This window comes from Mrakia frigida (assembly GCF_051309035.1).
Source record: "Mrakia frigida strain ATCC 22029 unplaced genomic scaffold BDY24scaffold_8, whole genome shotgun sequence".
In the NCBI taxonomy this organism is placed as follows: domain Eukaryota; kingdom Fungi; phylum Basidiomycota; class Tremellomycetes; order Cystofilobasidiales; family Mrakiaceae; genus Mrakia; species Mrakia frigida.
Genome location: NW_027481273.1, coordinates 23,341 through 51,286, shown reverse-complemented (window position 1 = coordinate 51,286; position 27,946 = coordinate 23,341). Strand labels below are relative to the sequence as shown.

General features: G+C 54.8%; 9 protein-coding genes across 9 annotated transcripts; 6 read left to right on the top strand and 3 right to left on the bottom strand.

Annotated features, from left to right (window-relative positions):
- Positions 1-11: 11 nt before the first annotated feature.
- RAX2 (Rax2p) lies at positions 12-5,697 on the bottom strand. The gene is made up of 7 exons (XM_076639493.1): positions 4,468-5,697; positions 4,124-4,353; positions 2,108-4,030; positions 1,318-2,040; positions 1,069-1,251; positions 645-991; positions 12-562 (listed from the first exon to the last, which is right to left on the bottom strand). Exons 1-7 carry the CDS (start codon positions 5,613-5,615, stop codon positions 464-466), a joined length of 4,653 nt encoding a protein of 1,550 aa, XP_076498408.1. The 5' UTR covers positions 5,616-5,697; the 3' UTR covers positions 12-463.
- Positions 5,698-5,919: 222 nt separating this feature from the next.
- On the top strand, positions 5,920-6,891 carry BDY24DRAFT_382325 (uncharacterized protein). The gene is made up of 4 exons (XM_076639492.1): positions 5,920-6,113; positions 6,207-6,232; positions 6,313-6,526; positions 6,768-6,891. The coding sequence occupies exons 1-4, from the start codon at positions 5,971-5,973 to the stop codon at positions 6,859-6,861; spliced, it is 477 nt and encodes a 158-aa protein (XP_076498407.1). The 5' UTR covers positions 5,920-5,970; the 3' UTR covers positions 6,862-6,891.
- Positions 6,892-7,011: 120 nt separating this feature from the next.
- On the top strand, positions 7,012-8,256 carry BDY24DRAFT_382321 (uncharacterized protein). The gene is made up of 6 exons (XM_076639491.1): positions 7,012-7,304; positions 7,386-7,621; positions 7,700-7,834; positions 7,919-7,990; positions 8,069-8,119; positions 8,211-8,256. The coding sequence occupies exons 1-4, from the start codon at positions 7,194-7,196 to the stop codon at positions 7,980-7,982; spliced, it is 546 nt and encodes a 181-aa protein (XP_076498406.1). The 5' UTR covers positions 7,012-7,193; the 3' UTR covers positions 7,983-7,990; positions 8,069-8,119; positions 8,211-8,256.
- Positions 8,257-9,137: 881 nt separating this feature from the next.
- BDY24DRAFT_338184 (glycosyl hydrolase catalytic core-domain-containing protein) lies at positions 9,138-11,271 on the top strand (the record flags this gene model as incomplete). Its single annotated transcript, XM_076637321.1, has 9 exons — positions 9,138-9,575; positions 9,783-9,922; positions 10,050-10,182; positions 10,293-10,431; positions 10,541-10,653; positions 10,757-10,809; positions 10,880-10,972; positions 11,056-11,130; positions 11,226-11,271. 9 exons carry the CDS (start codon positions 9,138-9,140, stop codon positions 11,269-11,271), a joined length of 1,230 nt encoding a protein of 409 aa, XP_076498405.1.
- Positions 11,272-11,975: 704 nt separating this feature from the next.
- On the bottom strand, positions 11,976-18,851 carry SRB8 (Srb8p; the record flags this gene model as incomplete). Its single annotated transcript, XM_076644460.1, has 19 exons — positions 18,787-18,851; positions 18,634-18,678; positions 18,324-18,560; positions 18,145-18,254; positions 17,945-18,069; positions 17,650-17,869; positions 17,318-17,523; positions 16,901-17,183; positions 16,505-16,771; positions 15,971-16,435; positions 15,701-15,893; positions 15,490-15,631; positions 15,332-15,419; positions 14,986-15,252; positions 13,962-14,916; positions 13,608-13,873; positions 13,079-13,528; positions 12,936-13,011; positions 11,976-12,865 (listed from the first exon to the last, which is right to left on the bottom strand). Exons 3-19 carry the CDS (start codon positions 18,436-18,438, stop codon positions 11,976-11,978), a joined length of 5,118 nt encoding a protein of 1,705 aa, XP_076498404.1. The 5' UTR covers positions 18,439-18,560; positions 18,634-18,678; positions 18,787-18,851.
- A 1-nt stretch (position 18,852) lies between these two features.
- Positions 18,853-20,606, top strand: SNF8 (ESCRT-II subunit protein SNF8). The gene is made up of 5 exons (XM_076637856.1): positions 18,853-19,020; positions 19,105-19,148; positions 19,211-19,412; positions 19,539-20,253; positions 20,336-20,606. Coding segments are annotated over exons 2-4 (804 nt in total). The 5' UTR covers positions 18,853-19,020; positions 19,105-19,146; the 3' UTR covers positions 20,139-20,253; positions 20,336-20,606.
- Positions 20,607-20,872: 266 nt separating this feature from the next.
- BDY24DRAFT_433716 (HNH endonuclease family protein) lies at positions 20,873-22,432 on the top strand. The gene is made up of 10 exons (XM_076644124.1): positions 20,873-20,995; positions 21,081-21,111; positions 21,186-21,256; positions 21,350-21,434; positions 21,550-21,579; positions 21,667-21,811; positions 21,894-21,969; positions 22,039-22,066; positions 22,156-22,290; positions 22,386-22,432. The coding sequence occupies exons 1-9, from the start codon at positions 20,904-20,906 to the stop codon at positions 22,228-22,230; spliced, it is 633 nt and encodes a 210-aa protein (XP_076498402.1). The 5' UTR covers positions 20,873-20,903; the 3' UTR covers positions 22,231-22,290; positions 22,386-22,432.
- Positions 22,433-23,214: 782 nt separating this feature from the next.
- Positions 23,215-24,401, bottom strand: BDY24DRAFT_369155 (GNAT family N-acetyltransferase; the record flags this gene model as incomplete). Its single annotated transcript, XM_076638049.1, has 5 exons — positions 23,215-23,281; positions 23,512-23,881; positions 24,013-24,088; positions 24,176-24,203; positions 24,289-24,401. 5 exons carry the CDS (start codon positions 24,399-24,401, stop codon positions 23,215-23,217), a joined length of 654 nt encoding a protein of 217 aa, XP_076498401.1.
- A 331-nt stretch (positions 24,402-24,732) lies between these two features.
- CCT6 (chaperonin-containing T-complex subunit CCT6) lies at positions 24,733-27,939 on the top strand. The gene is made up of 12 exons (XM_076639490.1): positions 24,733-24,821; positions 24,953-25,024; positions 25,162-25,213; positions 25,317-25,375; positions 25,461-25,496; positions 25,566-25,751; positions 25,861-26,225; positions 26,383-26,643; positions 26,742-26,905; positions 27,024-27,295; positions 27,397-27,515; positions 27,630-27,939. Exons 2-12 carry the CDS (start codon positions 24,962-24,964, stop codon positions 27,691-27,693), a joined length of 1,641 nt encoding a protein of 546 aa, XP_076498400.1. The 5' UTR covers positions 24,733-24,821; positions 24,953-24,961; the 3' UTR covers positions 27,694-27,939.
- The last annotated feature ends 7 nt before the right edge of the window (positions 27,940-27,946 follow it).

The following is a 27,946-nucleotide window of genomic DNA, read 5'->3' as shown; positions in this document are numbered from 1 at the left end:
CCTCTCGAAGATGAAGGATGAAGACCAAGATTAAGATAGACTCGTAATTGGCAAGAAGTGGAGCAGAAACAAAGACGAACGAGAAACTACTTGACCGGCGAGAGAGAAGAGGAGAGGTTGGTATCCCAAGAAACAAACGAAACGCGTCCCAGCTCGAGAACGAGGGACTATGCAAAGAGAGAGGCGATTATAAAGATGAGATCGAAAGATGTGTGGTGATGTGACTCTAGGGTAAGAATGAGGGGGAAAAGGGGTGGCATGCAAAAGAAAGAAGAGAAGAAAAAGCGAAGACGAACGAACCGAAACGAAACGAAAGGGAGGAGATCGAGCAAGAGGACGAGAGAGAAGGCGTGAGAGTGATGAAGAGGTGGTGCGTTGTAGGAAAGCATGAGTGTAAAAGATAGCGCGAGAAAAGAGATGAGAGAAGAATGCAAAAGGAAAGAGAAAGGGAGACGCGCCGAAATCAGAGCATCCAAGAAGCAGGAACGGCTCCTTGCTCTCCCGTTTCCGGATCCATAGCGAGCCACCATTCTCCCGAGGTGTCGTTCAGGATGATGTAGGGCTGTGAAAAAAGGAGGCGTTGAAAGAGGAGTCAGTGTTCTCGGTTTCGAACGAGCTGCCACGACGTCTCGAAGCCAACTCACCTTCCCAGCCTGGATCCTCAACTCCCTCTCTGCTCCCACATCCGGCTCCAAACTCCATCTCGCCACCGCCGTCCTAGGTGGCTCTTCCTCTCCCTCTTCCTCCTCCTGTTCATCCTCGTACTGCTCCTCCGAGTATCGTCCTGCTCCAGCAACCGCCGTCGATTCCGATATCGGGTTGTGTTCGTGCTCTTGCTCGTACTCGGACTGAGCCATCGTTCGACTCTTCTCGTGTTGAGCAAAAGCGGCTGCTCCTCCTGCTGCTGCTCCTCCTCCAGCGATGACTCCTGCGGTAGCGAGATCGATGTGGTCGAGAAGAGCGGAACGAGTTCGAGTGGATCCTCCGTTGGCTGGAAAGAAAAACGAGACGAGAGAAGGTCAGAAAGAAGGCTCGACGTCGGGTTGCAAAGGGAAGTGAAGGACGAACCGGGAACGTTAACGTCGCTGTAAGAATCTCGACCGTCTCCCTCCTTTCCAACGGGATAGGATCTGTTCTCCTCGCTCTTTCGTCGCCAGACACCGATGAGAACTCCGATGAGGACGAAGAGGAAGATGAGTCCGGTTGCGATGGCGAGGCAGATGAGAACGACGATTCCACGGGCGAGGAAGTCTGCGGAAAGACGAGGTCAGTCGATGAACGAAAGGGGCGGGAAGACGAAGAGAACCCGGAACTCACTTCGAATCGAGAAATTGAACGAGTTATCCGAGTTGAACATTCCCGACACAGCTCCAGGCGACCCATCACTCCCGGTCGACTTGACGTACGGATGCCATGCGTTCCCATCGTAGAGAGCCGAAGAGAAGGTTCCTTGTCCCTCCAACGCCAACGCTCCGGAGACCATCAACATCCTGTCCTCTTCCATCACCGAGTTCCCGTCGTGAGCCTCCGAAAGGGGAACGAAAGACAGCTGCTGAACCACCGACGTCGACTCGAGAAAGTTCGTTCCCGTAGGCGCCGACCAACTCGATCCGTCCCAACGAAGAAGGTACGACGCGTTCGATGTCGTCGAGGTTCCAGCGATGAAGATGTTGGAAGCGTTCTTGTTGTCGACGCTGATGGCTGTTGCTGGACCTGGAATGGACGACGAGTCTCCGAGAGCGGACCAGGAGGAGTTGGCGAAGAAGTACTGAGCGACGAAGGAAGCCGCGGAGGAGGAAGGGAGGGAGAAGGATCCTGCGACGACGAGGATTTCCGAGGACGCGCCTGCGAAGTCGAGGGCTCGGATCTCTCCGGAGAGACCGTTCTGGAGGGAGGACCATTGATGATCGGTGGTATCCCAAGCGCAGACGGACGAGCAAGGGAGAGATCCAGCCTCGGCGAAGGATCCGGCGACGATGAGGGTCGAGGAGGTTCCTCGTTGAGCGAGGACGTTGACGGTGACGTTGGATCCGGTGGAAGCTGTTTCGAAGAGTAGAGTCGTGATTAGCCTCGGGTCGAAGAGGAGAGAGAGAGGAATAGAGCTCACCTGTCAATCCAGGCAACTCTCCCGCAACCCACTGCCTCTCCTTCAAGTCCCAGATCGCCAATCCTTCCTCGTCCAACCCGGTCGTGCTGTTCACTCTGAACTCTCCACCCACAAACACTCGATCCCCAACGACGGCCAAGGCCAGAACAACTCCATCGACGACTCCTCCCTCGAGAGCTCGAACCGTCTTGGTCGAAGGGTCGTATAGAGCGACGTTGTTGCTGCTCAACGCACTCGAGGATCCGAGAATGTTGGCCGAGAAGTTGCCTCCAACGACGGCGATCGAAGGGTTTCCTGACTCGGACGAGTTGGTCCAGAAGGCTGCTGCGAGGATGGCTGGTGCTGGAGTGGGAGATCGAGGGACGGAAGGGACGTCGGGGTTGGAGGAGGAGGAGTCGGTCTGACGAGGGAGGAGGAAGGCTCGTTTGATGGCAACGGCGGAGATGGAGAGCCAGCTCGGGGAGGTGGATCGAGGGGACCGACGAGAGACTGTTCGACGAGTGGCGGTGCTGCCGTTGGCCGACGAAGAGGAAGAGGAGGAGGAAGCGAAGGAGAGAGGAACGGCGTTGAATTCTGGCGAACCGTCGCTGTTCGAGGAGAGCATCACGAACCCTTCCGCTCCGAATCCAGCAGCTCCGACGATGTTTCCAGCGAAGAACGCGTCTCCTCCTGCTCCAGCTCCGACGGTAGAGACGTCCCCGAGCACGACTGATTGCTGGTTGACCCAAGTCGACGAGGTCGTGTCCCAAACGGCGAATCCTCCCGAGGCGACGCTGCTCGAGCTTGAGTTGGCGGCCAACAGGGTCGAGAAGTTTCCACTGACGTAGATGCTCGTTCCCGAGACGACGAGACCGGTGACGGCTCCATCGACTCCTCCTCCGAGGGACTCCCAAGCCCTGGTAGAGGTGTCGAAGGCAGCGAGACGAAGGAGGGCTTGACCAGGAGTGGCGATTCGAGTGAACTCTCCTCCGACGTAGACCTTGGTTCCAACTCGAGCGAGGGAGTGAACTCGTCCGTTGAGTCCAGCGTTGGGGAGGACGCCGAACGAGGTTCCGTCGTAGGAAACGATGTTGGCGAAGGTCACCGTGTTGAAGGAGCCGGCGATGTAGTAGACCGAATCGACGAGGAGGGCGGCCGCGACGGAGACGTTGGAAGGGATGGAGGAAGAGGAGGAAGCTCGGATGGCCGAAGCAAGAGCAACGGCGAGCTTGTCGAATGAGGTTTGAGTGGTGTTGGGAAGGAGTCCAGTCGCATTGGACTCTGTCGTCGACCTCGTCCATTCGTACACTCCGAATCCTCCCACCGTCGAGCTCGAATTCGTCCCACTCGTTCCGTTGATTCCTCCTGATCCTCCGATCCCTCCTCCCGTCCCAGTCGTCGACGAGTTGCTTCCCGTTCCCGTGGTATCCAAAGTCATGAGCCTGAACTCGACCCTGTTGGCGACGACCGAGTACTCATCGTCGTTGACTCCCACCGGCGTCGAGCTCATCGCCAGCACGACCGTAGGTGAGAAACCTCCGGCTTCGCTCTTCTGGATCGCTCCTTCGTAGAGGAGGAAGGTGAGATCCTGCTGGCTGGGAGGGATGGTCGAGGTCCAGAGACCTGCTCCTTGGTACGGCTGAATCGAGACGTCGAGGGAGGTTCGAGACGAGCAATCTCCGACGTTGAGGCATCCGGGGATGAGGACGTTGACGGTGTAGTTTCCTGTTCCGGAGATGTAGGGTTGGAAGGTGACCGAGGGAGGAGTGGAGAGGGAAGCGATGTCGGAGGAAGGGATGATGGATTGAAGAGCGGTCGTGGTCGTTCCTCCGATGGACGTGTTGATGGTGATCTCGTTCCAAGTTCCGACTAGCGTAGAGTTGGAGGGAGAGTCGATGGAGGAGCAGGAGGTGGTACCGGAGGTGGCGGCCGAGGCGTAGGCACCTACAAAAAGAAAGAAGACGCGTTGAAGGGACGGTCAGCACGTCGAGAAGGAAGCGAAGGAAGCGAGCGTCGAACGAGAGTTGGGTCACTCACCATCTGAGAGAAGCTCAAGAAGATGAAGACCAGGACCTTCCTCCCTCCATTCGAGCAGAGTCATTTGGAATCCGGTGAGATCCCTGCCTCCGTCGGCGAAGAGGAAGTCCTGGAAGGGGATGGACGAGTTGAGAGAGAGTGGACATGAGGTAGAGCATGTTTGAGTGGTTCCAGTTTCCGGATCGAGGTAGGAGAGGGAAAGGAGGGTGTTGTCCGGTACGGAGACGAAGCTGGAGTAGAGTCGAAGCGAAAATTAACGACAATGAGCACATACTCGTTCGAGGAGATGAAACCAAACAGGAGGGAAAGGAGAAAAAGAGAGGAGAGCGGAGGAGAGAACGAACCTGAACGCTGAGGTTCCCCTTCCATTCACAAACGTGTTTCCCACCCTGATCCCACTAGCTGTGATAGCTCTGTAGACCTGAACGTTGATCTGGGCGATCCCTTGGTCCCTCCCCAGCCAGGTGTGGTCGATTCCATCGTCTCCCGTCGGACAGAAGAGGACAGAGGGGTCCGTGTAGCCTTCAAGGGTGGTCGTTGGTTCAGCGTCGACGAGGACGCCCGCTCCGAGGAGAGGGATGGGTGATAGGGTAGAGGAGAAAGCAGTGGCTCCAGAGGAGAGGATGGTGACGTTGGAGAGAGGGAGACCTGTTGGTGAGAACTGGGTGGTCGAGTTGGAGGAGGAGGAGTTGGTTGAGGAGGTGACGTTGGAGGATCCAGAGTAGGAGAGGGAGAAGGATCCGGTGAAGAGGAGAGACGAGTTGGATGGGGAAGGGGATATCGATTGGACTGATCCTGAGGAGAGGCCTGCGAAGGGTGCTGGAGAGAAGGTGTTGGAGGAAGGAAGGTATTGAAGGACTCCTCCGCCGTACGAGGAAGACGCCTCTCCAACGGGTGTCGTGAGCTCTCCTCCGATCCAAACGACGGATGTCGATTCGTCGCAGTAGAGAGCGAATATGATCTCTCCTTCTACTCCTCCTGCTCCCAGACTCGACACCTCTCCTGTCGCGATGTCGACTCGAGCGACGTTCCTGCTCCTGACTCCTCCGAGCTCTTCGAACTTTCCTCCTACAAAGACGGTTCCGTTCGGTCCTCCTCCGCTTGGAAGGAAGCATACAGCCTCGATGGATCCTCCTTGCTCTGTTTGAGCCAACGGGGTGATGGTGGAGGTTGAAGCTGATCGAATTACGAGGGTGGATGCTGAAGAAGAGTAGTTTGTTGACGAGGAGGAAGAAGGAGAGTAGAAGTCGAGTCCAGAGAAGGATCCTCCTAGAGCGACGGATCCCATTTTCGAGAAGTCGACTTGAGGAAGAGCTTGGCCAGAGACCAGGAGAGGGAGAGCGAGGAGGACGGCCATCTTGGAGGAAGATCCGAACGAGGAGGAGGAGGAGGAGGAGGAGGAGGAGGAGGAAGGAGAAGAAGAAGCTGGTGTCGATCCATCCTGCCGCCGATGGGAACGACGAGACGAGTTGATACTACCCGAAGGTGACATCTTCCCTTGGAGGGGAGAGGAGGGGCGGAAGGGGAGAAAGAGGGGAAAGAAGGGTGGATGGAGGATGGAGGAGAGGTTGACGGTTGAGGGAAGGAAGAAGAGAGGAGCGAGCGAAGGCGTTTCTCGACCAAACGAGACGAGAGCGGGCTCGCTACAGATTTGAACAATTTTTCGATCAGTGTTTCTTGAAATCTCCACAGACCTCTCTATGTAGTCCCGCCTTATTTTTTGATCAAACTAGGCAGCGGAAGCAGATTCCTCGACCGTCTCCTCGCTCTTTCCAAACTCTCGAGCTCAACCAAACCACCACTTTCAGCCCTCCCTTCTCCTTCTTCCCTCCCACCCTTTCAAACAAATGAGCGACCCTGAATCCCGACCTCGTCGGAAACTCTCCGCAGTCGCTGCTGCTCGACTAGCCGAGGTCTACAAGCAGGAGTACGCTCTTCAAAGTGCCATCTTTCCGACCGTCGAAGACGTCCCTTCCTGCCTCGATCTCATGCTCGTCCTCGTCCTCGTCTCTCTTTCTTCTCTCCGTTGGCTTCCTCAAATCTTCTTCACTAACCTAGACTAACTCCTTTTCTACTTCTTCAGGTATGTCCGAATGGAATGCATCCTCCGTTCGTCTTCTCTCTCCTGCACTCTCCTCCTCCCCTTCTCTCGACTCCCCTCACCTCCTTCTCCCTCTCGTTCTTTCCAGGATTCCGCCGTCGTCTCGGCTCCTACTACATCAACGGCCACGCCCAGGGCTACTGTGAAGAGTTCGACATACCCTATCAGCTCTGTATGAAGAAATGGGCCAAGCTGAGTGGAGAGCCGGAGAAGAGGAGGGACGCCTACATTCGATATCGAGCAGAGTGGGCAACGGAGAGGAGGATGGGTCCCAGTTCCGAGGACGTTTGGAAGGTTAGGAAGTGAGTTGACTTCTGAGTTTTGGGTTTGGTTTGGGAGGGTGCGAACGAAGGAGAGGAGGAGAGGAAGGGAGGGAAGGAGAGAGCGAGCTCAACGCCGAGCGAGGACCAGCTCGTTTCGCTCTGGATCTCCCCTTTTTTTCGTGGGGAAGCGAGCTCAGAGAAAGAGACTTTGTGGACTCTAGGGTCCTTCCAACATGCTCGAACCGTTCAAGTGCTGACCTCGTCTTCCTCTCGCTCTCAGGGTGCCCCTGGAGGACTTCCCTCCTCGACTGGATCAAGCCTCGATGGACGCGTTCAGGGCCTACATGAGTGGAGAATCGAAACCGGCGCTGTAGTGATTATATGCTGCATTCACCTGTCAAGAACCTTGAGCGAGGAAAGGAAGGGACGCGACGAGGAGATAGAAGGGAGGGAAGAGGAGGAGAGTTGAGCTCGCTCGTTCCGTCGGACGTGCGAGAGAGGTCTTTCTTTCTTTTCTTCGTGTCCTTCCACTGACTTGGCGGATACTCTAGATGGAATTTTCGCCTACTGGTGAGCAGAATCTTGTTTTTTGTTTTCGTAGGCAAGGAGTCTCGTAACCACCTTGGTTCTTCAAACGGCTCTGCCCATTCTTCATTCTCCTCCTCCCAACCACATCTTCCTCCCGTCCCACCAAACCCACTCAACAATGCTCCCCAAATTTGGTGACCTCGAAGCTTGGCGATTCTACAACACCGATGCGAGACTCCTCGCTGAGATGACGAGGAGAAACACCGTCAAACCTCTCACGAGAGAAGAGGTCGTCGTCCTCCCTTCCTCCTCCTTCCATCTTTCATTCACTTCTGATCCCTCCTCTCCTTTTCGTCTTGTTGGGGTTTAGATGCTCGCAGTGCCAGACTACAGTGTCACGCACTTCGCTCAACCGACGATCATGCAGGTCCTTCGATTGATCCAAGTCTTCCGACCCAACACTCCCACTCCTGCTCTCGACCAAGTCTGGAAGACCAAAGGTCTCGCTGGATCCAAAGCTGATCTCGAAGCTTACTGGGATGATCAGAGAGCGAAACCTGAGCCTGCGGGTACCTTTGCTGTTGAGAAAGAGATGGATAACGAGATGTGAGTTTCAGTTCGACCTTCTCTGAGCTCGACCTTCTCTCGACTTACAACGACCCCTGTCTGTCTCTTTTTCTCCAGCCTTCTTCAACTTCGAGAGATCAAGGAAATCCTCAGTACCCTCTCCTCTTCGCTTGGAGACTCGGATACTGCTACTTTCAACGGATCGCCTCTTTCTCCTCGATCCGACTGTTTCTCGGAGGGTGGTCAGGAGAAGTGAGTCGTTCTTTTCCTCCCACTGTCTGTATCACTTCGACTTTGGAGCTGATCTGACTGCTTCATCGATTGGCGGTGGCTTAGCAGTAACAAGACGACCTCTCTTCTCGAACAGATTCAAGTCGCTACCACGTCGAACGAGAAGTGAGCTCGAAGGTCAGTAGTCTACGCTAATTGGCTTCCTCTTTTTCGGCCTTCGTTCGACTGACCTGGACACCTTCTTCTTGTTCTCAGTACTTGCAGAGTCCCTTCAAGCTGATGCGCCTCGTCTTTTTTGGCTACTTCGTGGGTTTCCTCCCTGTTCGCGTCCGCGACCGCGCGTCTCTTCTCGATCCCGACCGACCTCGAGCTGACCCTTTTCTCTGTATCATGTCAGTTCTCCTATGCTGCTTCGTCTCCCAATTTCATGAGTCTTCTTCCCATCCTCGGCTCGTAATTATTGCGGGACTGGGAAGGAAAGAGAGGAGCCAGGGTGAGAAAGAGACGAGCTCGTCCGCGTCTGTTGTTGTTTCGACTGCTTTCTTCTTTCCAAGGCCCCGTTGGCCTCTTTCATCTCCCCCAGATCCTCCTCGCTCACTGAGAGCACTGCCAGAACGTTCTCTTTCCCTAGCAGCGAACTTTGCGAGCTCGGATTCAGCCTCCCATCCCGCGTGAGCTCGTCTCGTTCCTCATATCCATCATCTCTCCCTTCCCCCTCCTCTTTCCCTCGACAGGACCTCTCTCACCTTCATCCTCTCGAGATTGTTGAACGTCGAAGTGTGCCTCTCCTTGCCTCTCCGAGAGCAAGGAGGGACGAAGAAAGAGGAGCGAGAGCCGTGCTTGCTTGGTTTGTTTTTCTCGACGTCCAGCCTCTTTTGAAAGGGATCTATAACGAGAACGCAATCGAACTTTTGCCCCTTTTTTGCTGGGATGAGATGCGTAGAGGCAAGATTGCTCGACAAGGATTAAGATGCGAAAGACAGTCGCGTCCTTCGAGGACGAAACTTTTCCTTGGTAGACTTGGGTCTCGGAGAAAAGAACGAGACCTCGAGAGGGCGATCCCTTTTTGGACGAATCTCCAGCCTTCTCTCCTCCCTCCTTTGTCCTCCTGTCCTTCCTTCGTCCTCCTAACTCCCACCTCCCTTCTCGTCCTTTTTACCCTTCGTTCTCTCCCCTTCACTCTCTCCCACTCCCGCTCCCATCCCCGTCTTTAGACATATAAAGCCGTTGCCCACACTCTTTCAACCTCCTTTCGCCCAACTTTCCCTTTCACTCAACCCTCCAACCCTTCCTTCCTTCCTTCCTTCCTTCCTTCCTTCCCAGGATGCTCTCCTCGCTCGCCTCGCTCTCTCTCCTCCTCCTCTCCTCCTCGACTCTCCTCGTCGAAGCAGCTGGACCGCATCAAGCTCGTGGATTGAACCATAGACGAGCTGCTTCTCACGCAAAGAGACTCCCAACTCTCCCCATCGACGTCCACGGACGACAACTCCCGGGAACCGTAAAGATCAGGAAGAGATCAGATGGATCAGCCAAATGCAAAGTTCGAGCTTCCTCCTCGTCCTCGTCCGTCCTCGCCGCCAGCTCGACCTACCCTACTTCAAGTGCAGGAGGACAACAGGTCCAGAGCTCAGCCGTTGCTCTTCTCTCCTCCTCCTCCGCCGCCTCTCCTACTTCTACCACGGCCGCTTGGGTCGCTCCTACTACAACTGCTACTGCCGAGTGGGTTGCTCCTACTACTACTACTACTACTACTACTGCTCAGGTGGGTCCTTCTCTACTCATTTTCCCTCGCAGAACCCTCGAACTCCTCGCAAGGGGTCGAAGAAAGGACGCGCGAACAAAGGATCGATTCGATCGTCGTTTCTTCTTTCTTTTCTCTCCTTCTCTCTCGCTGATTCTCGTCTCGTACATCTTCACCTACCCCACGCTGACTCTGATCTTTTCTCTCTTCTTCTTCCCCGTGGAATAGGCTGCCACGACCACAACCACCGCCTCGGGCTCGACCTCGACCATCACTCCTTCGTCCGGCCAGTTTTGGTCTAAGGCTGGAGTTGCTGGCATGGATTCTCTTCCCTGGCTGAACACGAAGCTCGGATGGTGGTACGACTGGTTAGTCTCAAGTTCCTGGGACAGAGGGAATTGGAGGAAGAGAGACAGGAGAGCGACGAACGAACGAACGAACGAGCTGACCTTCCTTTCCTCATTCCTTCCTTTTCTCTTTTTTTTTTTTTCCTAGGAACGTCACTCCCGTTGGAGATTCCGGAGCTGCTACTCCTGTTTCCATGCTCTGGGGAGCTGGAACTGCCGACGCTACCGATGCTGCTCGGCTCGCTGCCTTCCAGGCTCTTTCCTACGTTCCTTCTTACCTCGTTCGTTTCCTCCTTCCTTCGCCTTCTCTCTCCTCTCCTTCCCTCTCTCAAGTCTCCAAATCGACTCTGACGTTATTCTCGCTCGTCGGAACTCGTTTTGAACGTTACAGCTCGGACCCAACGAGCCTGATTGCTCTGCTGGAGGAGGATCCGCTGGATTGAGCGTCGCCGACACCGCTGCCCTCTGGAACACCTACATCGGCCCTTACAAGGCTCGTGGATCCATGCTCGGAAGTCCCGCTATGTGTCGTGAGTTTCAACACCTTTTTGACACCTTTTTTTTGAATCGTTGGGTCGATAAGAACGAGAAAAACACACATTGATCATCGACGCGTCCTTTCTTGTTTTCGACTCGCAGACCAAGCCGCCGAGACCTTCCTTCCTGGATTTAAGGCTGCTATCTCTGTCGACTGGGACTTCACTACTGTTCACATCAACAAGAACTCTATGGATGGTGTCAGGGCTGATCTCGTACGTGCCAAATTCGAGCCGCGTCGGCGTTTCGTCTCTCGCAGTTCCTCCCTTTCTCCACACTGCGTGGTTCTGATCACGAACCTCACTTTCGCATTCTCAGGATCACTACGCTACCTACGGAAAGCCTCTTTGGGTCACCGAGTTTGCTTGCGTGTACGTCTGCCGAACGAAGTAGGAAGGACGCGTCTAATCGAGGCTGACCTTCCTCCTTTCCAACTTGCAGTGACGACTCCTCGAGCTTCATCCCCTGCACCGACCAGACCAAGATCAACACCTACATCAACGAGATCGTTGATCTGCTCGAGGCTGACTCCAGGTATGTCTACAAAACCCTCCCGAAAGACGCGTCGCCCCTTGTTTGAACTCATGCTCACTCTCGTCTTCGCCTCTTTCTCGTAGGGTCATGGCCTACGCCTACTCCGACGGTATGGGACTCGGATCCGTCTGGCCTACCGTCAGCAACGGAGCTCTTTCGTTCGTACTCGTCTCCTCGCATCTCTCTTAGCTTCACAAGAACCGCAAACTGACCTGACATTCGTTCTCGTTCTTTTTTTGGTCCGAATTAACAGCGCCTCCGGACAGACCTACCTCGCCGCTATCTCCAAGTACCACTAAACGGTCTCCTTCTCTTCCTCCCCCACCTCTCCTCCAACAACAATCACGCGCCCGAACCCAGTCCCCCTTCGGATTCTCTCTTCCCCTTCCTCCTTCCTCGGCCAACCAACATCACTTCAACCTCGCCCGGCCGAACATTCGACTCTCCCCTCTTCCCTTCCGCCTTTCCCATCCCAGGTCTCCTCCCTATCTCTTTTTGTTTCTCTTGGGTTTATCTTTCTCTTCGACGCGCTAGTCGTGTCTTCTCCGTGTCTTTTTGGCTTCGCTCCGCGAGCGAATGCGCGTTTCGTCTTTCTTGGTATATAGTTTCCGAGGCTCGTTGGATTGTAGATGAGAGAGGGAGTCGGAGAGGCAGGGAAAGAGACTGGTTTTCTTTTCGTTTCGCTTCGTTCCGTTCGTTCACCCTCGTTTTTTGTTTTCGACTTGCTTCTGCTTTCCTTCGTTTTGCTCTTCTTGGTCTTCTTTCACTTGGTCTGGCTTTTCGGAATGCATCTATCTTATACCTGGGAAGAACTCTTTGTTGACGCAAGGATAGCGGGAGGGCAGAGGGAGAAATAGGTCAAAAGTGCGAACGAGCTCAACGAAAGCAATCTTTCTTGCTCTTTCCAGATCACGATGAGTTCGATCTAGCGCGCACATATCTATCGTACTACGAGTCTATGAAAGAGACCAAAGAGATTCGACAACCAAAAGCTATCCTAAAATCAATTTCCCTTCTTCCTCCCCTTCTTCCCAGCGGGTGCCTTCGCGGCCGTCGTCTTCCCTCCCGTCGTCTTCCCACCCGTCCTCCCCTTCTGAACCTTCGCTGGAGGCTCGTCGTCGTCGTCGATCACGACCGCATCGGCAGCTGTAGATCCTCGAGCCTTGGTGGACGCGGCGGTGGACGACGACGAGACCGACGCCTTCCTCTTGTTCGTGGCCGACCGACTTGAGCTGGCGATGGGGATGGGGAGAGTTGAAGCTGCTGGAGTTGGGACGGTGTTCATCGGGGAAGGAGCTGCTGCTGCTGTTGATCCATCGGCGGAGCTCTTCGAATCGTCTCCCGCTCCTCCTCCTGCTGCTTCCTCGTCCCTTCGAAGTCGACTCCGAGCCCAATCGTTCGCAAAGGTCGTCGACCCTTCGAGATCATCGGCGTAGCTCCTCTCGCTCTCGACCGCCTTCCAGGGTTCGTCCTTGTCGACTTCCATCGTCGATGAAGCGGCTTCGGAGAACCGAGAGCTCGTCGAAGGAGAGGGAAGACGATCTCGAGTTCCTTCGGCTTGGAAGAGGGTGAGGGACATCGAAGCGTTGTTCTTGACGACCTGGCGAGCTGGGTAGGCGTCTCGATGGGAGGGAGTAGGTGCCGGTGGGTCTGTGAACTCGATCCATTCCCAGGGACGAGCTTGGGCTTTGACGGTTTCGAAGAGGGAGGGTTCCAAGGAGTTGGTTGAGACGACGAGGTTTTCGACGAGAGGGTCCGGAGAGACGTAGGGGAGAATCCGTTTGATCTGGGAGCGGAGGTCGTCCGGGATGGAGGGGTGCCGTTCGTAGGCTTCCGAGATCTGGAGGGTTCGAAGGGTGGCGATGCAACCGGCTCGAAGGTCCCTGGGCAGTTCTGAGAAGGACGGAGGGAGAGGAAGGTCAGGACGCGTCCTTCGGTTCGAGAAGAAAGGAGAGAAGCTCACCATCGACGTAGTACCACAAAGTGTCGATGAGAAGAGCAAAAAGTCCTTCCTCGAGGATTTGCGTTCCGGCGTGCATCTACGAAGAAGCAGACTTCATCAGCCTCAGTCGACGACGAATGGAAATAGAGAGAGACAGTACTCACCGAGATCAAGCTCATCTGAACCTTCAAGAACGGTTCCATCGACGTCTTCGCCTTCGGAGTCCACAGGTCGATGATCCCCGTTCGAGAGAATCCCAAAGCGACGTGCAAGCTTCGAAGCATGAGGATGAGGAGCGACGTGAGTTGCGACGACGAGAGCGATCCTTCCGGACGAGCCTCCGGGTTCAACGACGACGACAGACGATGGACCGAGTTGAGTTGAACCTCGAGCTTCTGGAGCATCTCGAGGATGGCTTCCGATAGACGATCCTGAGCGGAGAAGGGAGTTCGTTCTCCTTCCGGCGCTCGAGCCTGAGCGAGGGTTCCGGAGAGGACTCGAAGGACGTTTCCAGCGCTGTCGGTGAAGGAGTTGAACCGTTCCTGAGCTGCTGGGGATGAAGGATCGTACGAGACAAGGATATCTGCGAGGCGGCCGAGTCCAGAGACAGCGAACTGGGGGAGTGGAGTTGAAGAGAGGGAGGGAGATCAGCGCAGGTTTGAACATCGAAATGAAGGAGAATAACGATCTCACCTTCTCGATAGGTCCGACTTCCGTCCCAGCGAGACCCTCACAGATCAAATCCGTCTCGTCGGACGAGAGGTTCCGCTCGAAGACCGTCCTGGTGAGGTTGGAGAGGAGAGCTTCGGCTTCGGGAGCTGTACTTTCCGACGAGGATCGGATGGCGAGTTGTTTGAGGGAGAGCTGGAGCTCGAGAACGGAACGACTCCATCGCCAGGGAGTGAGACGAGTGACGACTTTCCTCCAGTCGTAGACGGTTGGTGAATGAGTTGGATCGACTGCAGAAAAGGGGCAAAAGGAAAACGCGTCGAGTCAGCTTTGGGGGGAGAGAGAGACGCGTCGAGAAGAGGAGAGAGGGCTACTCACTCTGATTCCCATCGCTGATCAGATCCTTCAAAGCGTCGATCAACCTCCCATCCAACGAAACTTCCGCCGATCTCTCTCCTCCGGGCCACCACGGTCTCAGGAAAGCCTCCTTGATCGTCCCCGAATGCCTGAACGCAGCGACCTTGAGACTCTGGTGTTTCGAGAGTCCAGCCCAGACGGTACCGCAGGAAGCAGCAAGGGTATCTCCTGATGGTAAAGCTACTTCGAGGGCAACGACGAAGGGGAGGTGGGTGACGAGCTTGACGAAGGACGAGTCCTCAAAGCAACCGATGGCGGAGGTTTGGAAGCGTTGGATCTCTTCGAGATTGCGAGGTGGGAGGGAGGAAGAGGATGACTGGAATGAGTTGGAAGTGGAGAGGGACGGTGAATTGATGAGGAGGAGTCGAGTGGCGAGGATGTTGACGCTTTGAAGGGAGACCGCCAGGGGAGAGGAGAAGATGGCTTCGGATCCGCTCGACCGGCACCTGAGAGCGCAAAGCTTCCAAACGGGGAGTACGACCTCGTCCATGATGGTGACTGTTTCGATGCATCCGGCGAGAGCGAGTTGGAGTAGAAGATAATTCATCGCTCCGTCGAGTCCTCCTCTAAACACATCCGACGTCGTTTCCTGATCCGCTCTCTCCCTGAACCACCGTCGAAGATGTCGATCGAGTCCGCTGGGAATGTGCTTGTGGACTTCGTCGAGGAACCTGGCGTATCGGTCGACGACGACGAGCTGTTCTGCTGGATCCGAGACGGCGCTGGTGAGGAGGGCGAGAGCGAGGACGACGTTCTGCCAAACGACGAAGGGCCACTCGTCGAAAGCGTGGTAGCGATACCAGAGGGTCGTAGCCAGAGCGGTTCCAGCTTGAGGGTCGAGCTCGTGGGAGAGCATCTGGACTTCGTCGAGGTTCGAGGGAGGTGGGTTGGGATGGTGGCTCGAAGGGAAGAACGACTGAAGAAGACGAAGAGAAGGAAAGGTCAGGGCTCGAGACTCGTGAGAGGGAGGTTGGACGCGACTCACCTTCTCAAACATCGACATGTCGTTGACAACCACCGTTCTGTCCTCCTCTGACAGGCACCCGACCTCTCCCATCTCGAACAGAACCTCGAGCAGCTCACGATGAGTCGTGGGTGCTCCTCGAAGGTCGAGGTGCTTCTCGAAGAGAGCTTCGGCGATGGGGCCCTTCGCTTCCATGGCTGTCCAGACGTCGGCATAACGTTTGAAGGCGAGGATGATGGGTGAGATAAGAGAGTTGGAGGAGGGGCATTCGAGGGCGGTGAAGAGAAGCTGAGCGAGGGAGACAGGGAAACATCGTCAGCCAAGCTCGAGAGGGAAAGAGAGAGGTAAAGAAGGAGCATGAACGGACCTCCAGCATCGTTGGGAAGTCTCGGACCTGTTCGAGAAGGTAGAGCAGTTTGGCGAGAAGCTCCGAGTTGAGGTCGAGGTCGTCGGATCTGAGGAAACGGATCAGAGGCGTGAGCGACCGGAGACGAGAGCTGAGACCGAAGAGAAAGAGAAACTCACGAGCTGCTGAGACCCTTCTTCTTCAACCATCGATGAACACAGTCGATTTGGATGAACTTCGGTGCTCCCAAGAGAGTGGCGAGCTGAGATACCGATCCAATCCTCGGCTCCGAATCGTCCTCCATCTCATTCGGCGAGGGTACTTGCGAAAGAAGAGGGGAGAGAAGGTTAGAAACTCGAAACACAGAAAGGGTGATGTAAAGATACGCACCTGACTGAGCAGCTAGTTCGGGGAAGGCAGCATCCAGTTCCTGAGTGACCAACTCGGCGAGAGCGTCGTCGTCCGAAGACCCCGTCGAAGGTCGAAGTCCGTAAAGAGCGACACGACGTTGGCTGAGTAGCGAGGAGGTCGAAGAGTAGAGTGGTATTGATCGGAGAATCTTGAGTTGCGAGGAGGGTTCGTTCTAGCGAATCAAAGCAGAAGCGGTCGAAAGTCAGCCCCTTCGTTTCAGTTCGACGCGTCGACGGGAACCAAACTCACTCCTTCCCTGAACCCAGCCGTCAGCCCTCGACTCATCAGCCTCATCAGGAACCCAGCAAATCCAACGATCCCAACCCTCATCAACTCTCCGATCGTCTCGGCAACGGCTTCCCTGTTCTCCTCCTTCGCTGCAACCTCGCTCTCAGCGACCCACTTGAAGACCAACTCCTGAACCTCCGTGTCGCAGCCTGGGTGACGAGCTCGGTGATGAAGGAGGAGAGTGGAGACGGAGGAAGGTCGATGAGCTCCGAACTGAGCGTAGGCGATGGACCAGGAGAGGAGAATGTCGAGTTTGGTTGGGAAGAAGGCTTGAGCGGTGGTCGAAGTCGAGGCGGCGGAGGAGGACGGTTTCGAAGAGGATGCTCGTTTCGAAGACGACGAGGAAGGTGGTGGTGTTGGGACAGTGGTGAAGAAGGAGAGGGAGATCTGAGCCATATCCGAGGTGGAGCAGATGGAGTCGAGGATCTGGAGACGAAGAAGTGTTCGAAGTCAGCGTCATTCGAAGTTCGAAGTTTGAGGACAAGGTCGGCTCACGTTGATGTCTGCCATCGCTTGGCGTCTAGGACTCCATCCCCCTCCACCTCCAGACATGAAGAGCAGCCCGACATTCCTTCTCTTGATCTCCTCCCACTGCTCTCGCATCGCAGCGATGACGGCGAGAGCAAGAGGTTCCTCCCTTGCTGCTTGCGAGGCGGGGAGGGTCATCTCGGGTGATTCAGAGAGGACGAGGTTGAAGAGATTGGAGTAGGCGTTGTATAGCTTCGGTGAGACGAAGAGAGTGGGAGCTTGAAGGAAGGTCGACTGAAGGAGGAAGGGAAGTCAGACCGTCTCGACGAATCGATCCAGAGCACCCTCGTCCGCCCTCGATACTCTAGATACTTCATCCACTTCCCCTCGTTTTCTCAACCTTAAAATCTCACAGCAACTCACCTGAAGAATCCTCGCCAACCCAATCTTGATCTCCTCCAACTTCTCTCCGGCTCCTCCCTTCGCACTCCCTCCCACGATCTCCATCGTCTTCGCCGACACTCCTTCTACCATCAACCTCGCCAACGCTCCACTCGCAAGGATCTGCTCGAGATACTCCTCGATGAGCCGACTGACGAATCCGATTTGAGCCAGGTTGGCGGGAGCGATCTGTTGCACGAGCCACGAGAGGAAGTTTCGGTGGTCGAGGAGGGAGTGGGCGAAGAAGGATCGGATGAGGGAGCAGCTGGAGGTTCACCGAGAGAAGAAGACGACCGGAAAGTGAGTCAGTAGGAAGTAGAGAAGTAGAGGCTGCTCTGGGGGAGGAGAAGCATCGACAGAGGGGAGGAAGGATGTCCGAGAGGAAACGACCAAACTCACGAGAAATTCCACTTCGCAACCCATCTCTCTCTCGACTGAGGATCACTGAGAATACTCTTGAAGGCCTGCTTAACGCTGAACCCAGGACGAGGTACCGAAGGTAAGGTGATCTCGGCGAGCTGTTTCTTGAGCCAGGTCGTGCACGCGTTCGTCCACTCGAGGGAGTAGTGATTCGGAGGAGGTTGAGGTTTCCCTTGAGGTCGTTGCTGTAGTCAAAGCGCAACCGAGAAAAAGAGCTTTCAGCGAGGACCTTCAGAGAGTGCGAGTAGGATCGGCCTCTGAAGAGGAAGCTCGACGACGGAGGAAGGAAGGAAAGGAGGAGCTCAACCCACCATCTCGCTTGCTCCCACGACCTTTGCGAACCAAACACCTCTCTCCAGCGACACTCCGTTCGACCAAAGCATCTCTAGCAGCTCTCCTCCCTTGAAACCGTGAGGTATCGACTTGGAAAGCTTGTGAAGTGGGACGAGAGGGTTGGCGAGGTCGGCGACGAAGGTGAGACGTTTCGAGTCGTGGAGGGTGTATCGTGGAGGAAGTCGATAGGTTGAGGGTCTGAGGATTAAGATAAGGGATGAATGGGCGTTAGCTGGGTGTCAAGTTGAGGCGAAGAGCAGAAGATCGACAAACCCGATGGAGGAAGCCGACGCTTGACGAGTCGAAAGAAGGGAGGAGAGCGTTGAACCCATTCGAGCGAGACCAGCTTGAGAACCGAGCTCCTTGAGCAAGACACCATGCACCGAGAAGGATTCCGACTGTTGAGAAGAACGTTGAACATGGAATGAGCTTCAAAAAAGCCGACGTGAGCGAAGGGAAGAGGGACGACGGACAGCTTGGGAGATTCCCCACTTGGAGACGTATCCCTGTTTGACGAAGAGTTCTGAGAGACAGTCCTCGTCTTGGCCGTGGGCTGGTCTAGAAGGGTAGAAGTCGGGGAAACCTGCATTCGAAGATGAAGAAGTGTCAGAGACGAGAAAGAAACAAAGGGAAGAGGAGGGAGGAAACCAACCGAGATCTGCTTCTGAGCTCAAGGTCCCCCTCCATTCCGGTGGTCTGAGGATGTAGGACTCGACCGGTGGAGGAGCTGGGTTCGCAGATGTCGAGATTTGATGGTTTCGAGACATCCGACGAGAGAGAAGAAGAGCGAAGTCCTATAGGAGAGCGATAGATCGAGGGAGAAGGAGCGAAGGAGGGAAGGGGAGGAGCGGTTGAGTGAGGTCGGAGCTGACTCGAGTAGGAAGGAGCTCTGGGAGAGAGAAGGAGAGGAATGATCAGCAATCGTGAGCCTTCGATATACAGCTAGAAGGTCGTCTGCTCACGATAAGAAGCCAGGCGAAGGAGAGGTGTTCAAGGACGAGAGAGTTCTGGTTCGGAAGAAAGGGGAGGGAGGAGGAAGGAGGTTGAGGACAATCGGTCAACTCTCCAACGTTTGAAGCTCTTGATTTCAGATAGATCTTCAAGTTTTGACTCACTGATGCGTTGGTGTCGATACAGAGCCTCCCTAAAAGTCTTGCCGAAACGCCTGTGATGGTGTTGGTGGAGAACGAAGCTCTTGAAACAAGCCGGAGGATGTCAAGCTCGAAAGCGCTGAGCTCCTCCTCTCCTCCTCCTCCTCTCCAACAGCGACAGTCCACAACAGAGAGTCTATCACGACTCGATATCACGAAGAGCCATCACTAGCTACACCATCAGCCAAGTCTACTTTCGTGAGCTTTCCCCGTGCTTTTGAGCTCATCCCTTCTCGACTCGCACGAGCTCAACCTGATCTCCTTCCTTCCCCGTCTTCCCAGCTCCCCTCTTCAGCTTCCCTACCCTCAAACCATTAGCCCATCATGTACATAGCTTTCTCGTAACTCTCCTCTATCCACTTCCAAGCTAATCGCTCTCTTTTTGCAGGCGTCGTTCTGTTGGGATCTCGTCCCTTCAATCTCACCAATCTCACTCTCAAGCGTTCAACTCGCTCTCCTCCCAAATCTCGTCCTCCCAGATCGACAACCTCAAAGCTCAGATGGAACAGTTCAGATCCTCCTTGAGAGAGTTTGCTATCAAACATAGGGAGGAAATCAGGAAGGATCCAGTCTTCAGAATGCACTTTCAGGTCAGCTTCCCTCTTCCCTCCGTTCTTCTCTTCTCTCCTCCTCTTCTCGTCTTCGTCCTCCCCGTATCTTCTTCTCGAAGCTCACACCCTCTTCGTCTGTTGCTCGCTCGCTGCTTGGTGCTACAGAGAATGTGCTCGACCCTCAACATCGACCCTCTATCCGGCCCTCTCCATCCAACCTCCAATACTCCCTCTTCCATCTGGTCCTCCCTCCTCAACCTCTCGGACTGGACCTACGAACTCTCCATCCAAATCATCGACATCTCCATCTCGACTCTTCCTCTCAACGGAGGTCTCCTACCTCTCCCGGATCTCATTCGTCGCATCTCCCTTCTCAGAGGAATCCAACTCGCTCCCAACTCGTCCTCGATCGTCCCTGGAGGAATCACCGAGGAAGATATTCGACGAGCCGTTGCTACGCTCGGTCCTTTGGGATCAGGAATCGAGATCATCCCTCTTCCTGGGAATCGCAAAGCTCTGAGGAGTGGAGGAGTCGGAGTCGGAGGGGACGAGGCGACGCTGATTGGGTTGGCGATGGCGAAGGGAGGAAGGTTGATTCCTACGGAGGTGGCGAACGAGTTGGGTTGGAGGGTGGAGAGGGTGAGAGCGGTGTTGATGGAGGAGATGGTGGAGAGGCAGGGAGTCGCTTGGGTGGACGAGCAGGCGTTTGAGACCGAGGGAGGGAGGGAGTTTTGGATCAGTGGGGTTGTGGAATGGGGAGAGTAGGTGCGGAAATGGGAAGGAGGGATCTGAGAGGTGCTTCGCTCTTCTTTGAGAAGGAAGGGAGAAGGTGGGGCAGGAAGGGAGGACGTGGATCGGAAGCCTTTCGATCGGGAAACAGGTGAGCTCTCTCTCCTTCCTTCTCTCGCAAGGAATTCAACGCGCACTGACTTGTCTTCGGCTTTGCTTCGTCGTTCTACCAGCCCGAAGATGGACACTCGCATACCTCGACCTACATCAACCACCACGTTCTCCCATTTCCTCCTCAAGCTCGAGCTCGAGCTCGATATCGAACACTCGACGCGTCGAACCAACGCACGCACGTCCATCCCAAGCTCTCCCTCAGCTAGCCTCGTTCGGTCGTCGCCATCGCTAGTCAATATCGGCATGACTTTTCTTCTCCCTCTCTCCCTTCTCAACACGTTCCCACCAGCGAAAACGTTCTCCTCCTCCCCTCCTCACCATCGTTCGTCCCAAAGAATAATTCAACGGTTCAGTTCTGGCCCGTGCGTCTCTTAGCTCGCCTCGGCTCCAGTTTCCTCTCTCCGGCGTCTCTTACTAGCTCCTTTACCGTAAGGAACGCAAACTAGCCTAAAGGACCTCCCCGACTCGTCCTATCTGTTCCCTTGGAAGCAACGTTTCGGACGGACGAGATCGAGAGCCGAGAGCGAATCATAAAAGGCTGAGTTTCGCTCTCTCTCTTTCGTTTCTTCATCCCAACGACGACCATCAATCTACGACTTCGGACGATCTTCTCGCGAGCTACTCAGGATGCATCTCTCTTCTCTTCTTCTTTCCCTCTCGGCTTTGGCACTTGGAGTTCAGGCTCTCCCCGCGCCGACTGTTGTTCGAAGGACTGCACCGTGAGCTCGTCCTTCTTTTTTCATCCCATCTTTGTTCGCTTTGACGACCTATGCTGATATTCTCTTGCTTTTCTCGCCTTCGCAGAGCTCCCGTCTCTGTTGCTTCCGCTAAGACCGTTCGTTCCATCTCCCTCCGATCTCTCCTCGACTCTCCCCATCTCATCGCTTCCTGCCTTGTTTGCTCTTTCAGTTGCTTGCCGGCCTTACCGTCAAAGCCGAAGCCAACTCGGCTACCTACAATCGTGATCTCTTCCCTCACTGGTTCGTCGTCGTCGTTCGCCTTTCCCCCTCCGTCGTTCTTCGACGATCTCGACTCCGAAGCTGACTCCCTCTTTTGCCTTTACAACGAAACAGGATCACCCAAAGTGGAGCTTGCAACACTCGAGAGACTGCTTTGAAGAGGGATGGAACCGGAGTTGTTGTTTCGTCCGCTTGCGCTGTGAGTTTTGATCCTCGATCAGCTTTCGACGCGTCGTTGATTTCCTTTTCACTCACTTTGCTTCCCTTCATTTCCTTTCCACTCACTCCCTGCTACCTTTGCGTCTCATCTACAGGCTACTTCGGGGACCTGGGTTTCTCCCTACGTGAGCCTTCGCTTCAACTTTCGTTCTCTTCTCGACGCGACTCGAGATCCGTCTGACCCGCCCTTTTTCCGTTCTTCTCTCCTTCAGGATGGAGCTACGTGGACCGCCGCGAGTGATGTAGATATCGACCACATGGTCCCTCTCTCTGAGGCGTGGGCTTCAGGAGCTTCAGCTTGGACAACGGCGCAGCGACAGGCGTTTGCGAACGACCTCGTCCGACCTCAGTTATTCAGTGAGGAAGATCAAGAGCTCTGAGTCTGAGGCGGGGAGTTGGCTGAGCTGACTTGCTGCTTCTTTTTTTCTTTGGGATACAGCTGTTACCGATAACGTCAACCAGTCGAAGGGAGATAAGGACCCTGCTGAGTGGATGCCTCCTCTTGCCTCCTACCAGTTAGTTCACGACGCACCGTTTTCCGACTCTTGTTAACCTGTCTCGTTTTCTCCGTCTTCTCCTAAAAGCTGCATCTACGTGCGCTCGTGGATTCAGGTATGTATACATAGCATTATCTATGGCGACCTGCGCGAAGACTACGAAACTGACAACTTCTCGTGTTTCGGTTCTGGTTTCTTTTCAAGGTCAAGTCCTACTACGGCCTCTCCATTGACACCGCCGAAAAAGCTGCTCTCACCAATTACATCAACGCTTGCTAAGCTACTAATCACCTCGTCTTCGCCATCGGTTCCGTCGTCCCTGCACGACGCGTCGTCCTTGTTCGTGCTTTTTTTTTTTTTTTTTTTCCTTATCTCCCTCCATATGCTCTTTTTCTTTCGTCTTATTTGGGTCTACGTGTCTTTTCATAGTCTAGCTTGACGCTGGCTTCTCTCTTCTCTGTTTTCTTACGACTCCAAAACGCAACGATTCAATTTCGATGCTTTTCACGATCGATCCCGCCTCCTGCGAGAAACCGTTCAGGATTTCTCAGGGCCTAACTAGCTACCAAACTGCCGGAGAAGTTTTTGAGTGACACTCTAGGGCGAGAACCCAATCATGCCGTCTAAGGAAATTGAAGGGAAGCAGAAGTCGCGTCGCGTCTCCCCCTTCTTCGTCGAAAGAAGGCCGTCCCATCCTGACCGCTCACTCCTTCCTTTCTTTCCGACTTTCAACAGCGAGGAGGCAGCAGCGGAAGCAAGTTCTTCCATTCCTGTGGATGATGAATAGGGAGAGCAGACTGTTGATTCGAGAAAGGTGTGCGATTCTATGGAGTACAGAGAGTCCGATCAGCTTCGGTTTCGGTTTCAGGCAGAGGAGCAGGATGTGGAACAGGAAGGAAAAGAGACTGACGCTCGAGCCCTTCGGCTCTGGTGCAGTGGTAGATAAGAGGAGCTACTAAGCTTGAGAGTGCGAACGAGACTCCGCAAAGAGCAGCGAGGGTGGGAGTCTCGCCCTTGTTCGCGACGAGGCCGTTTGGGACGCGACGCGTCTTCTCTTCTTCTCCTTCGGACTCCTTCCGCTCAACGACACTCGCTGCTCAAGCATTTCCAGCCTGGATTTTTCAGACAGGATATCTCGCTCTGGCTGTTTGGAACAAGATCTACGGAGGGAGGCAACGAGGAAGGTGCGATGGCCGATGCGAACGAACGTTCATTCGATTTTGAGATCGTGGTTGGTTGGGTCGAGTAGGGTAGATGTATAGACTAGTTGATATTCTTCTCCAGCCTCAACGCATCCCTCGGTTCAATTTTAGAGTAGTAGTTGGTGATCCTGTGAACGAGCAAAGTGACGAAAAAGAACGAGCGGAAAGGGACGGGAAGGAGCAGGGTCAGCACTCGTGTTTCGGTTCAGATCGAGAGAGCGAGTCTCTCGATTTCAAGGACGAAAGAAGAGACAGAGGTAGAGATTTGAGCAGGTTGGAAGGGATAGGAAGGTAGTGGTAGGCGAAGACGAAACGGAAGAGAGAAGGAGAAGGAGAAGAGGGAGATCGTTGCACTCACACGCCCGCCTCCTCGAACCCACCCCTCTGGTAGAACTTCTTCCCCTCCTCGTTCCCAACCTGACAATGAACAAACACGCTCTCGACCTTCCTCGTCTCCCTCTCCTTCACTTCCACCTTCTTCACCTCAGCCTTCTTCGCCGCGTCGCCCTTCTTCGGCGCGGCGGGAGCAGGAGCAGGAGGAGGGAACTCTCCAGCTTTCTCCACGACGTGGGAGAGGAGGTGAGCTCCGAGCCCTTGGGAGCGGTAAGCGGGGAGGACGTTGAGGGTGAGGATGTGCAGTTTGAGTGGGGAGGAGGTTGATGGGGAGGAGGCAGGAGAGGATTCGAAACGACAGGTGATGGAGCCGACGGGGACGTCTGCGTAGTAGACTGTGGGTTGGGAACGAAGGAAAGAAGAGAGGCAAGTGGTTAGGTCATGATTTTGGGGGTGAAGGAAGGCGATGGAGGTAGGGTGAGAGGGAGGGAGGGAAGGGAGGGAGAAGGAGGAGGAGACGACGAACCGAGCTTGTTGAAGTCCTCCATTGAGCTTTCCAGGACTTCAGTGTAGTACTTGTCGCTGTAGGATACGGGGAAGATCTGTCGCACGCGTCGAGAAGAGACAGGAAAGAGTTTCAGCCTTCGATCTTGGGCCGAAAAGAAAGACGAAGCTGAAGCTCAACTCACGGCGGAGTTGAGAGCTCGCAGAGTTCCGCTACGAAACAAGCGACGAAGGAGAGAGGTCAGTTCCAAATTCGGTTCTCGAGAGAGAACGGAAGGAGCTGGAATTGATTGCTCACACGTTGTTGATGGTGAGGGAGGAGAGGGTGACTCTGGGAGTGGGCTGGATGGGCGTCTTGCTCGTTATGGTGAAAGGAGCAGAGACGGTCGAGTTGGTAGCGGCTGTAGACATTTCGAAGAGGAGAATAAGATGGGGAAGAACGAAGATCTGAGAGGAGAAGAAGCGTAAGAGCGGAACCAAAAGTCAGCTTGTGAGCAAGGGCGAACGGAAAGGGTGTTGAGGTCGAAGGGAAGGAGGGAGGGAAGGAGATCGAGCTTCGTGCGAACAGAAACCAGCTCCTCCAAGCCTCGTCGCGATAGATTTTTGCAAGGTTCAATCGGTCGGAGTTGAAGCCGTAGCTGAAATAAACGTTACGTACAAGAAAGAAAGTTGATCTGCAAAGAGTTGATGTGGTTGTGAGCTTGAAAGGGTGGAGGGAAGGAAAGGAGAGAGATTCGACAACCTTCTCCCGAATCTCGTTCAGCTCTCTCTCTCCTCTCCTTCAACACCCACGACCCTCCCCAACCCCTTTCTCCTCCCCCTTTCCCTCTCGTGAGTAAGACCGTCTCTCTTGCTGTTGGACGCTGGACCTTGAAGAGCTGGCTTTCTCGAGGAGGAACAGAAGGAGGACTCGAGCTTGAAGCTGACCTTTTCTCGCTGTCCCTTCCCCTTTCGTCTTGCAGCCCTTCTCGATGTCTGCCATCGAACTTATCAATCCTAGAGCGGAGAGCGTACGAAGAGCTCAGGCTCTCCAGGTAAGTAAACTTTCATTCGCTCGAATCGAAGGAGGAGAAGACGAGATGGTTGGAAGGAGAAGGGGAAACGAGGGACGTGAAGCTCATCAATCATCTCCTTCTTCTTCTCTCTCTCTTCTTTTCCTATACTCGCTCAGGTCAACACCCAAGGAGCTGTAGGACTCGCCAACGTCGTCAAGAGCAATCTTGGTGAGTAAACCAACGCGTTTGTTCTCAGAGCGAGGGAGCTTGGAGAAGGAAGGGAAGGAAGCTGACCTTTGGACCTTCGACTCGACTCGACTTTCTCCTTCAGGACCTCGTGGAACCATCAAGATGCTCGTGGATGGATCAGGGAACATCAAGATGACCAAGGTCAGTATATCAGAGGTGTTGGCTTCTTATGTACCTCGCCTCCGAGCTGATCCATCGTTCTCTTCCTCGCCTCAACCTCCTCCAGGATGGAAAGGTCCTCCTCTCCGAGATGCAGATCCAGGTTCGTCCCTCGCCTCTCTTCTCTTGTTCCTCAACTCTCTTTTTCCTGACCTCTTCTTTGCTCCTGCAGAACCCCACCGCCGCTATGGTCGCCCGTACAGCTGTCGCTCAGGACGAGCAGACCGGAGATGGAACCACCTCGGTCGTCCTTCTCGTCGGAGAGCTCTTGAAGCAGTCGGAGAGGTACACCTCGGAAGGCGTTCACCCTCGAGTCGTTGGAGAGGGTTACGATCTCGCTATGAAGGAGTCTCTCAAGGTCAGTTTCATCGTCGAGGGAACTGGCTCTTCGTGTTTCCCTGTGTGAGCTTCAGCTCACCTCCTTCCCTTCCCTGCCCCTCCCTCGCCTTCCCTCCTACCCTCTCTAGTTCCTCGACACCTTCAAGGTCGCCAAGACCATGGATCGAGACACCCTCATCTCCGTCGCTCACACCTCCCTCGGAACCAAACTTCACTCCAAACTCGCTACCCAACTCGCAGCTTCCGTGGTCGACGCCGTCCTCTCCATCCAACCTCCTCCTCCAGCCGAGGGAGCCACCGGAGTCGACGCCTTCACCCAGCCGATCGATCTGCACATGGTTGAGATCATGAAGATGCAGCACAAGATGGATACCGAGACGCAGCTTGTTAGGGGACTGGTGATGGATCACGGAGCGAGGCATCCGGATATGCCCAAGAGGATGGAGAACGCGTTCGTTTTGACGTTGAATGTGTCGTTGGAGTACGAGAAGACGTGAGTGCAGCGTTTCCTCTCTTTCTTCGATGGTTCCAGGATTGGCAGGGTAGCGTGGTCGAGTGATAGGGACGAGCTGCTCGCCTAGAGGTCGGTCGGAAACAAGTTCGAAGCTCACCTTTCTTCTCCTCCCCTCCCTCCTTCTCCTCTTCCCCAGTGAGGTCAACTCCTCCTTCTTCTACTCGAACGCCGAGCAGCGAGAAAAGCTCGTCGAGTCGGAACGTCGGTTCGTGGACGCCAAGCTCAAGAAGATTGTCGAGCTCAAGAACCTCGTCTGCGATCAGGACATCAACTCGAAAAAGAAGCCTCGGACGTTCGTCCTCATCAACCAGAAGGGAATCGACCCCATGTCCCTCGACGTTCTGGTCAAGCACGGAATCTTCGCTCTTCGACGAGCTAAGAGGAGAAACATGGAGAGGTCAGTGGTCGCTGTTTCATTCGAAGTCGTGCGGAAGTTGAAAGGAGGAAGGAGAAGCTGACCACCTCTCCTTCGCTCCTTCGTTTTCGTCTCTTCAGGCTCCAGCTCTGCTGTGGAGGAATCGCCCAGAACTCGGTCGACGAGCTCACTCCTGACGTCCTCGGATACGCCGGACTCGTCTACGAGCACACCCTCGGAGAGGAGAAGTACACCTTCGTCGAGGACGTCCGAGAGCCCAAATCCGTCACTCTTCTCATCAAGGGTGAGTCTCGCAATCTTTTTTTCCTTCCAAACCACCCCGAACTTACCTCATCCTTGAACTGACGCTCACCCTTCCCTCTCCCTCGCTCCCTGTCCCCTTCGGTTCTCGCTCGCCTCAGGACCCAACCAGCACACCATCACCCAGATCAACGACGCTCTCCGAGACGGACTCCGAGCTGTCAAGAACGCCATCGAGGACAAGACCCTCGTTCCCGGAGCCGGTGCCTTCGAGATCTCCCTGTCGGCTCATCTGCACAACAACATCAAGAAGCTGGCGAAGGGACGAGCAAAGCTGGGAGTGGATGCGTTTGCTGAGGCGATGCTGATTCTGCCCAAGACGTTGGCGCAGAATGGAGGGTGGGATGTGCAGGATACGATTGCTGCTTTGCAGGTGAGTTCGTTTCGGGTAGAGGGTCAAAGGACGGTGGAGAGAGAGAGGAGGGAGAAGAAAAGGAGAATCGCTGACCTTGGTTTGCGTTCAAAAACGAACAGGACGAGGAAGCCGAGGGACATGTCGTTGGATTGAACCTCAAGACCGGAGAGCCTTTCGATCCCATCACCGAGGGTATCTGGGACAACTTCAGGGTGAAGAGGCATATGATTCATTCGGCGTGAGTCTTCCCAACCAAACTTGCTTCGTCTCGTCTCGTCTCTTCTCTTCTCGTCCGCTGACTCCCCTTACTTTACCTTTCTTGCTTGTTTTGTTTTATCTTTCGACGATGCAGCGCCAACATCGCCTCCTCCCTCCTTTCAACCGACGAGATCCTTCGTGCAGGACGATCGTCGTGAGTCCCCTTTCCGTTTCTTCGCTTTCTTTCCCTCATCACCTCTCCGCTTCCACCTCTCGGAAACGAACCTGACACACACCCCTCGTACTCTTTCGGCTCGTGTTTTACAGGCTGAAGGGTGACGGACAGTAGGGAAAAAAGGGGAACTGAAACGAAGGAAAAACAGAAACGGCTGGAGCTGGGCAGGAGAGGGTTGGAGGGAGTAGCTCGTCATCTTTAGATCTCGATGAGAGACTCTTTCAACAAATTGCAGC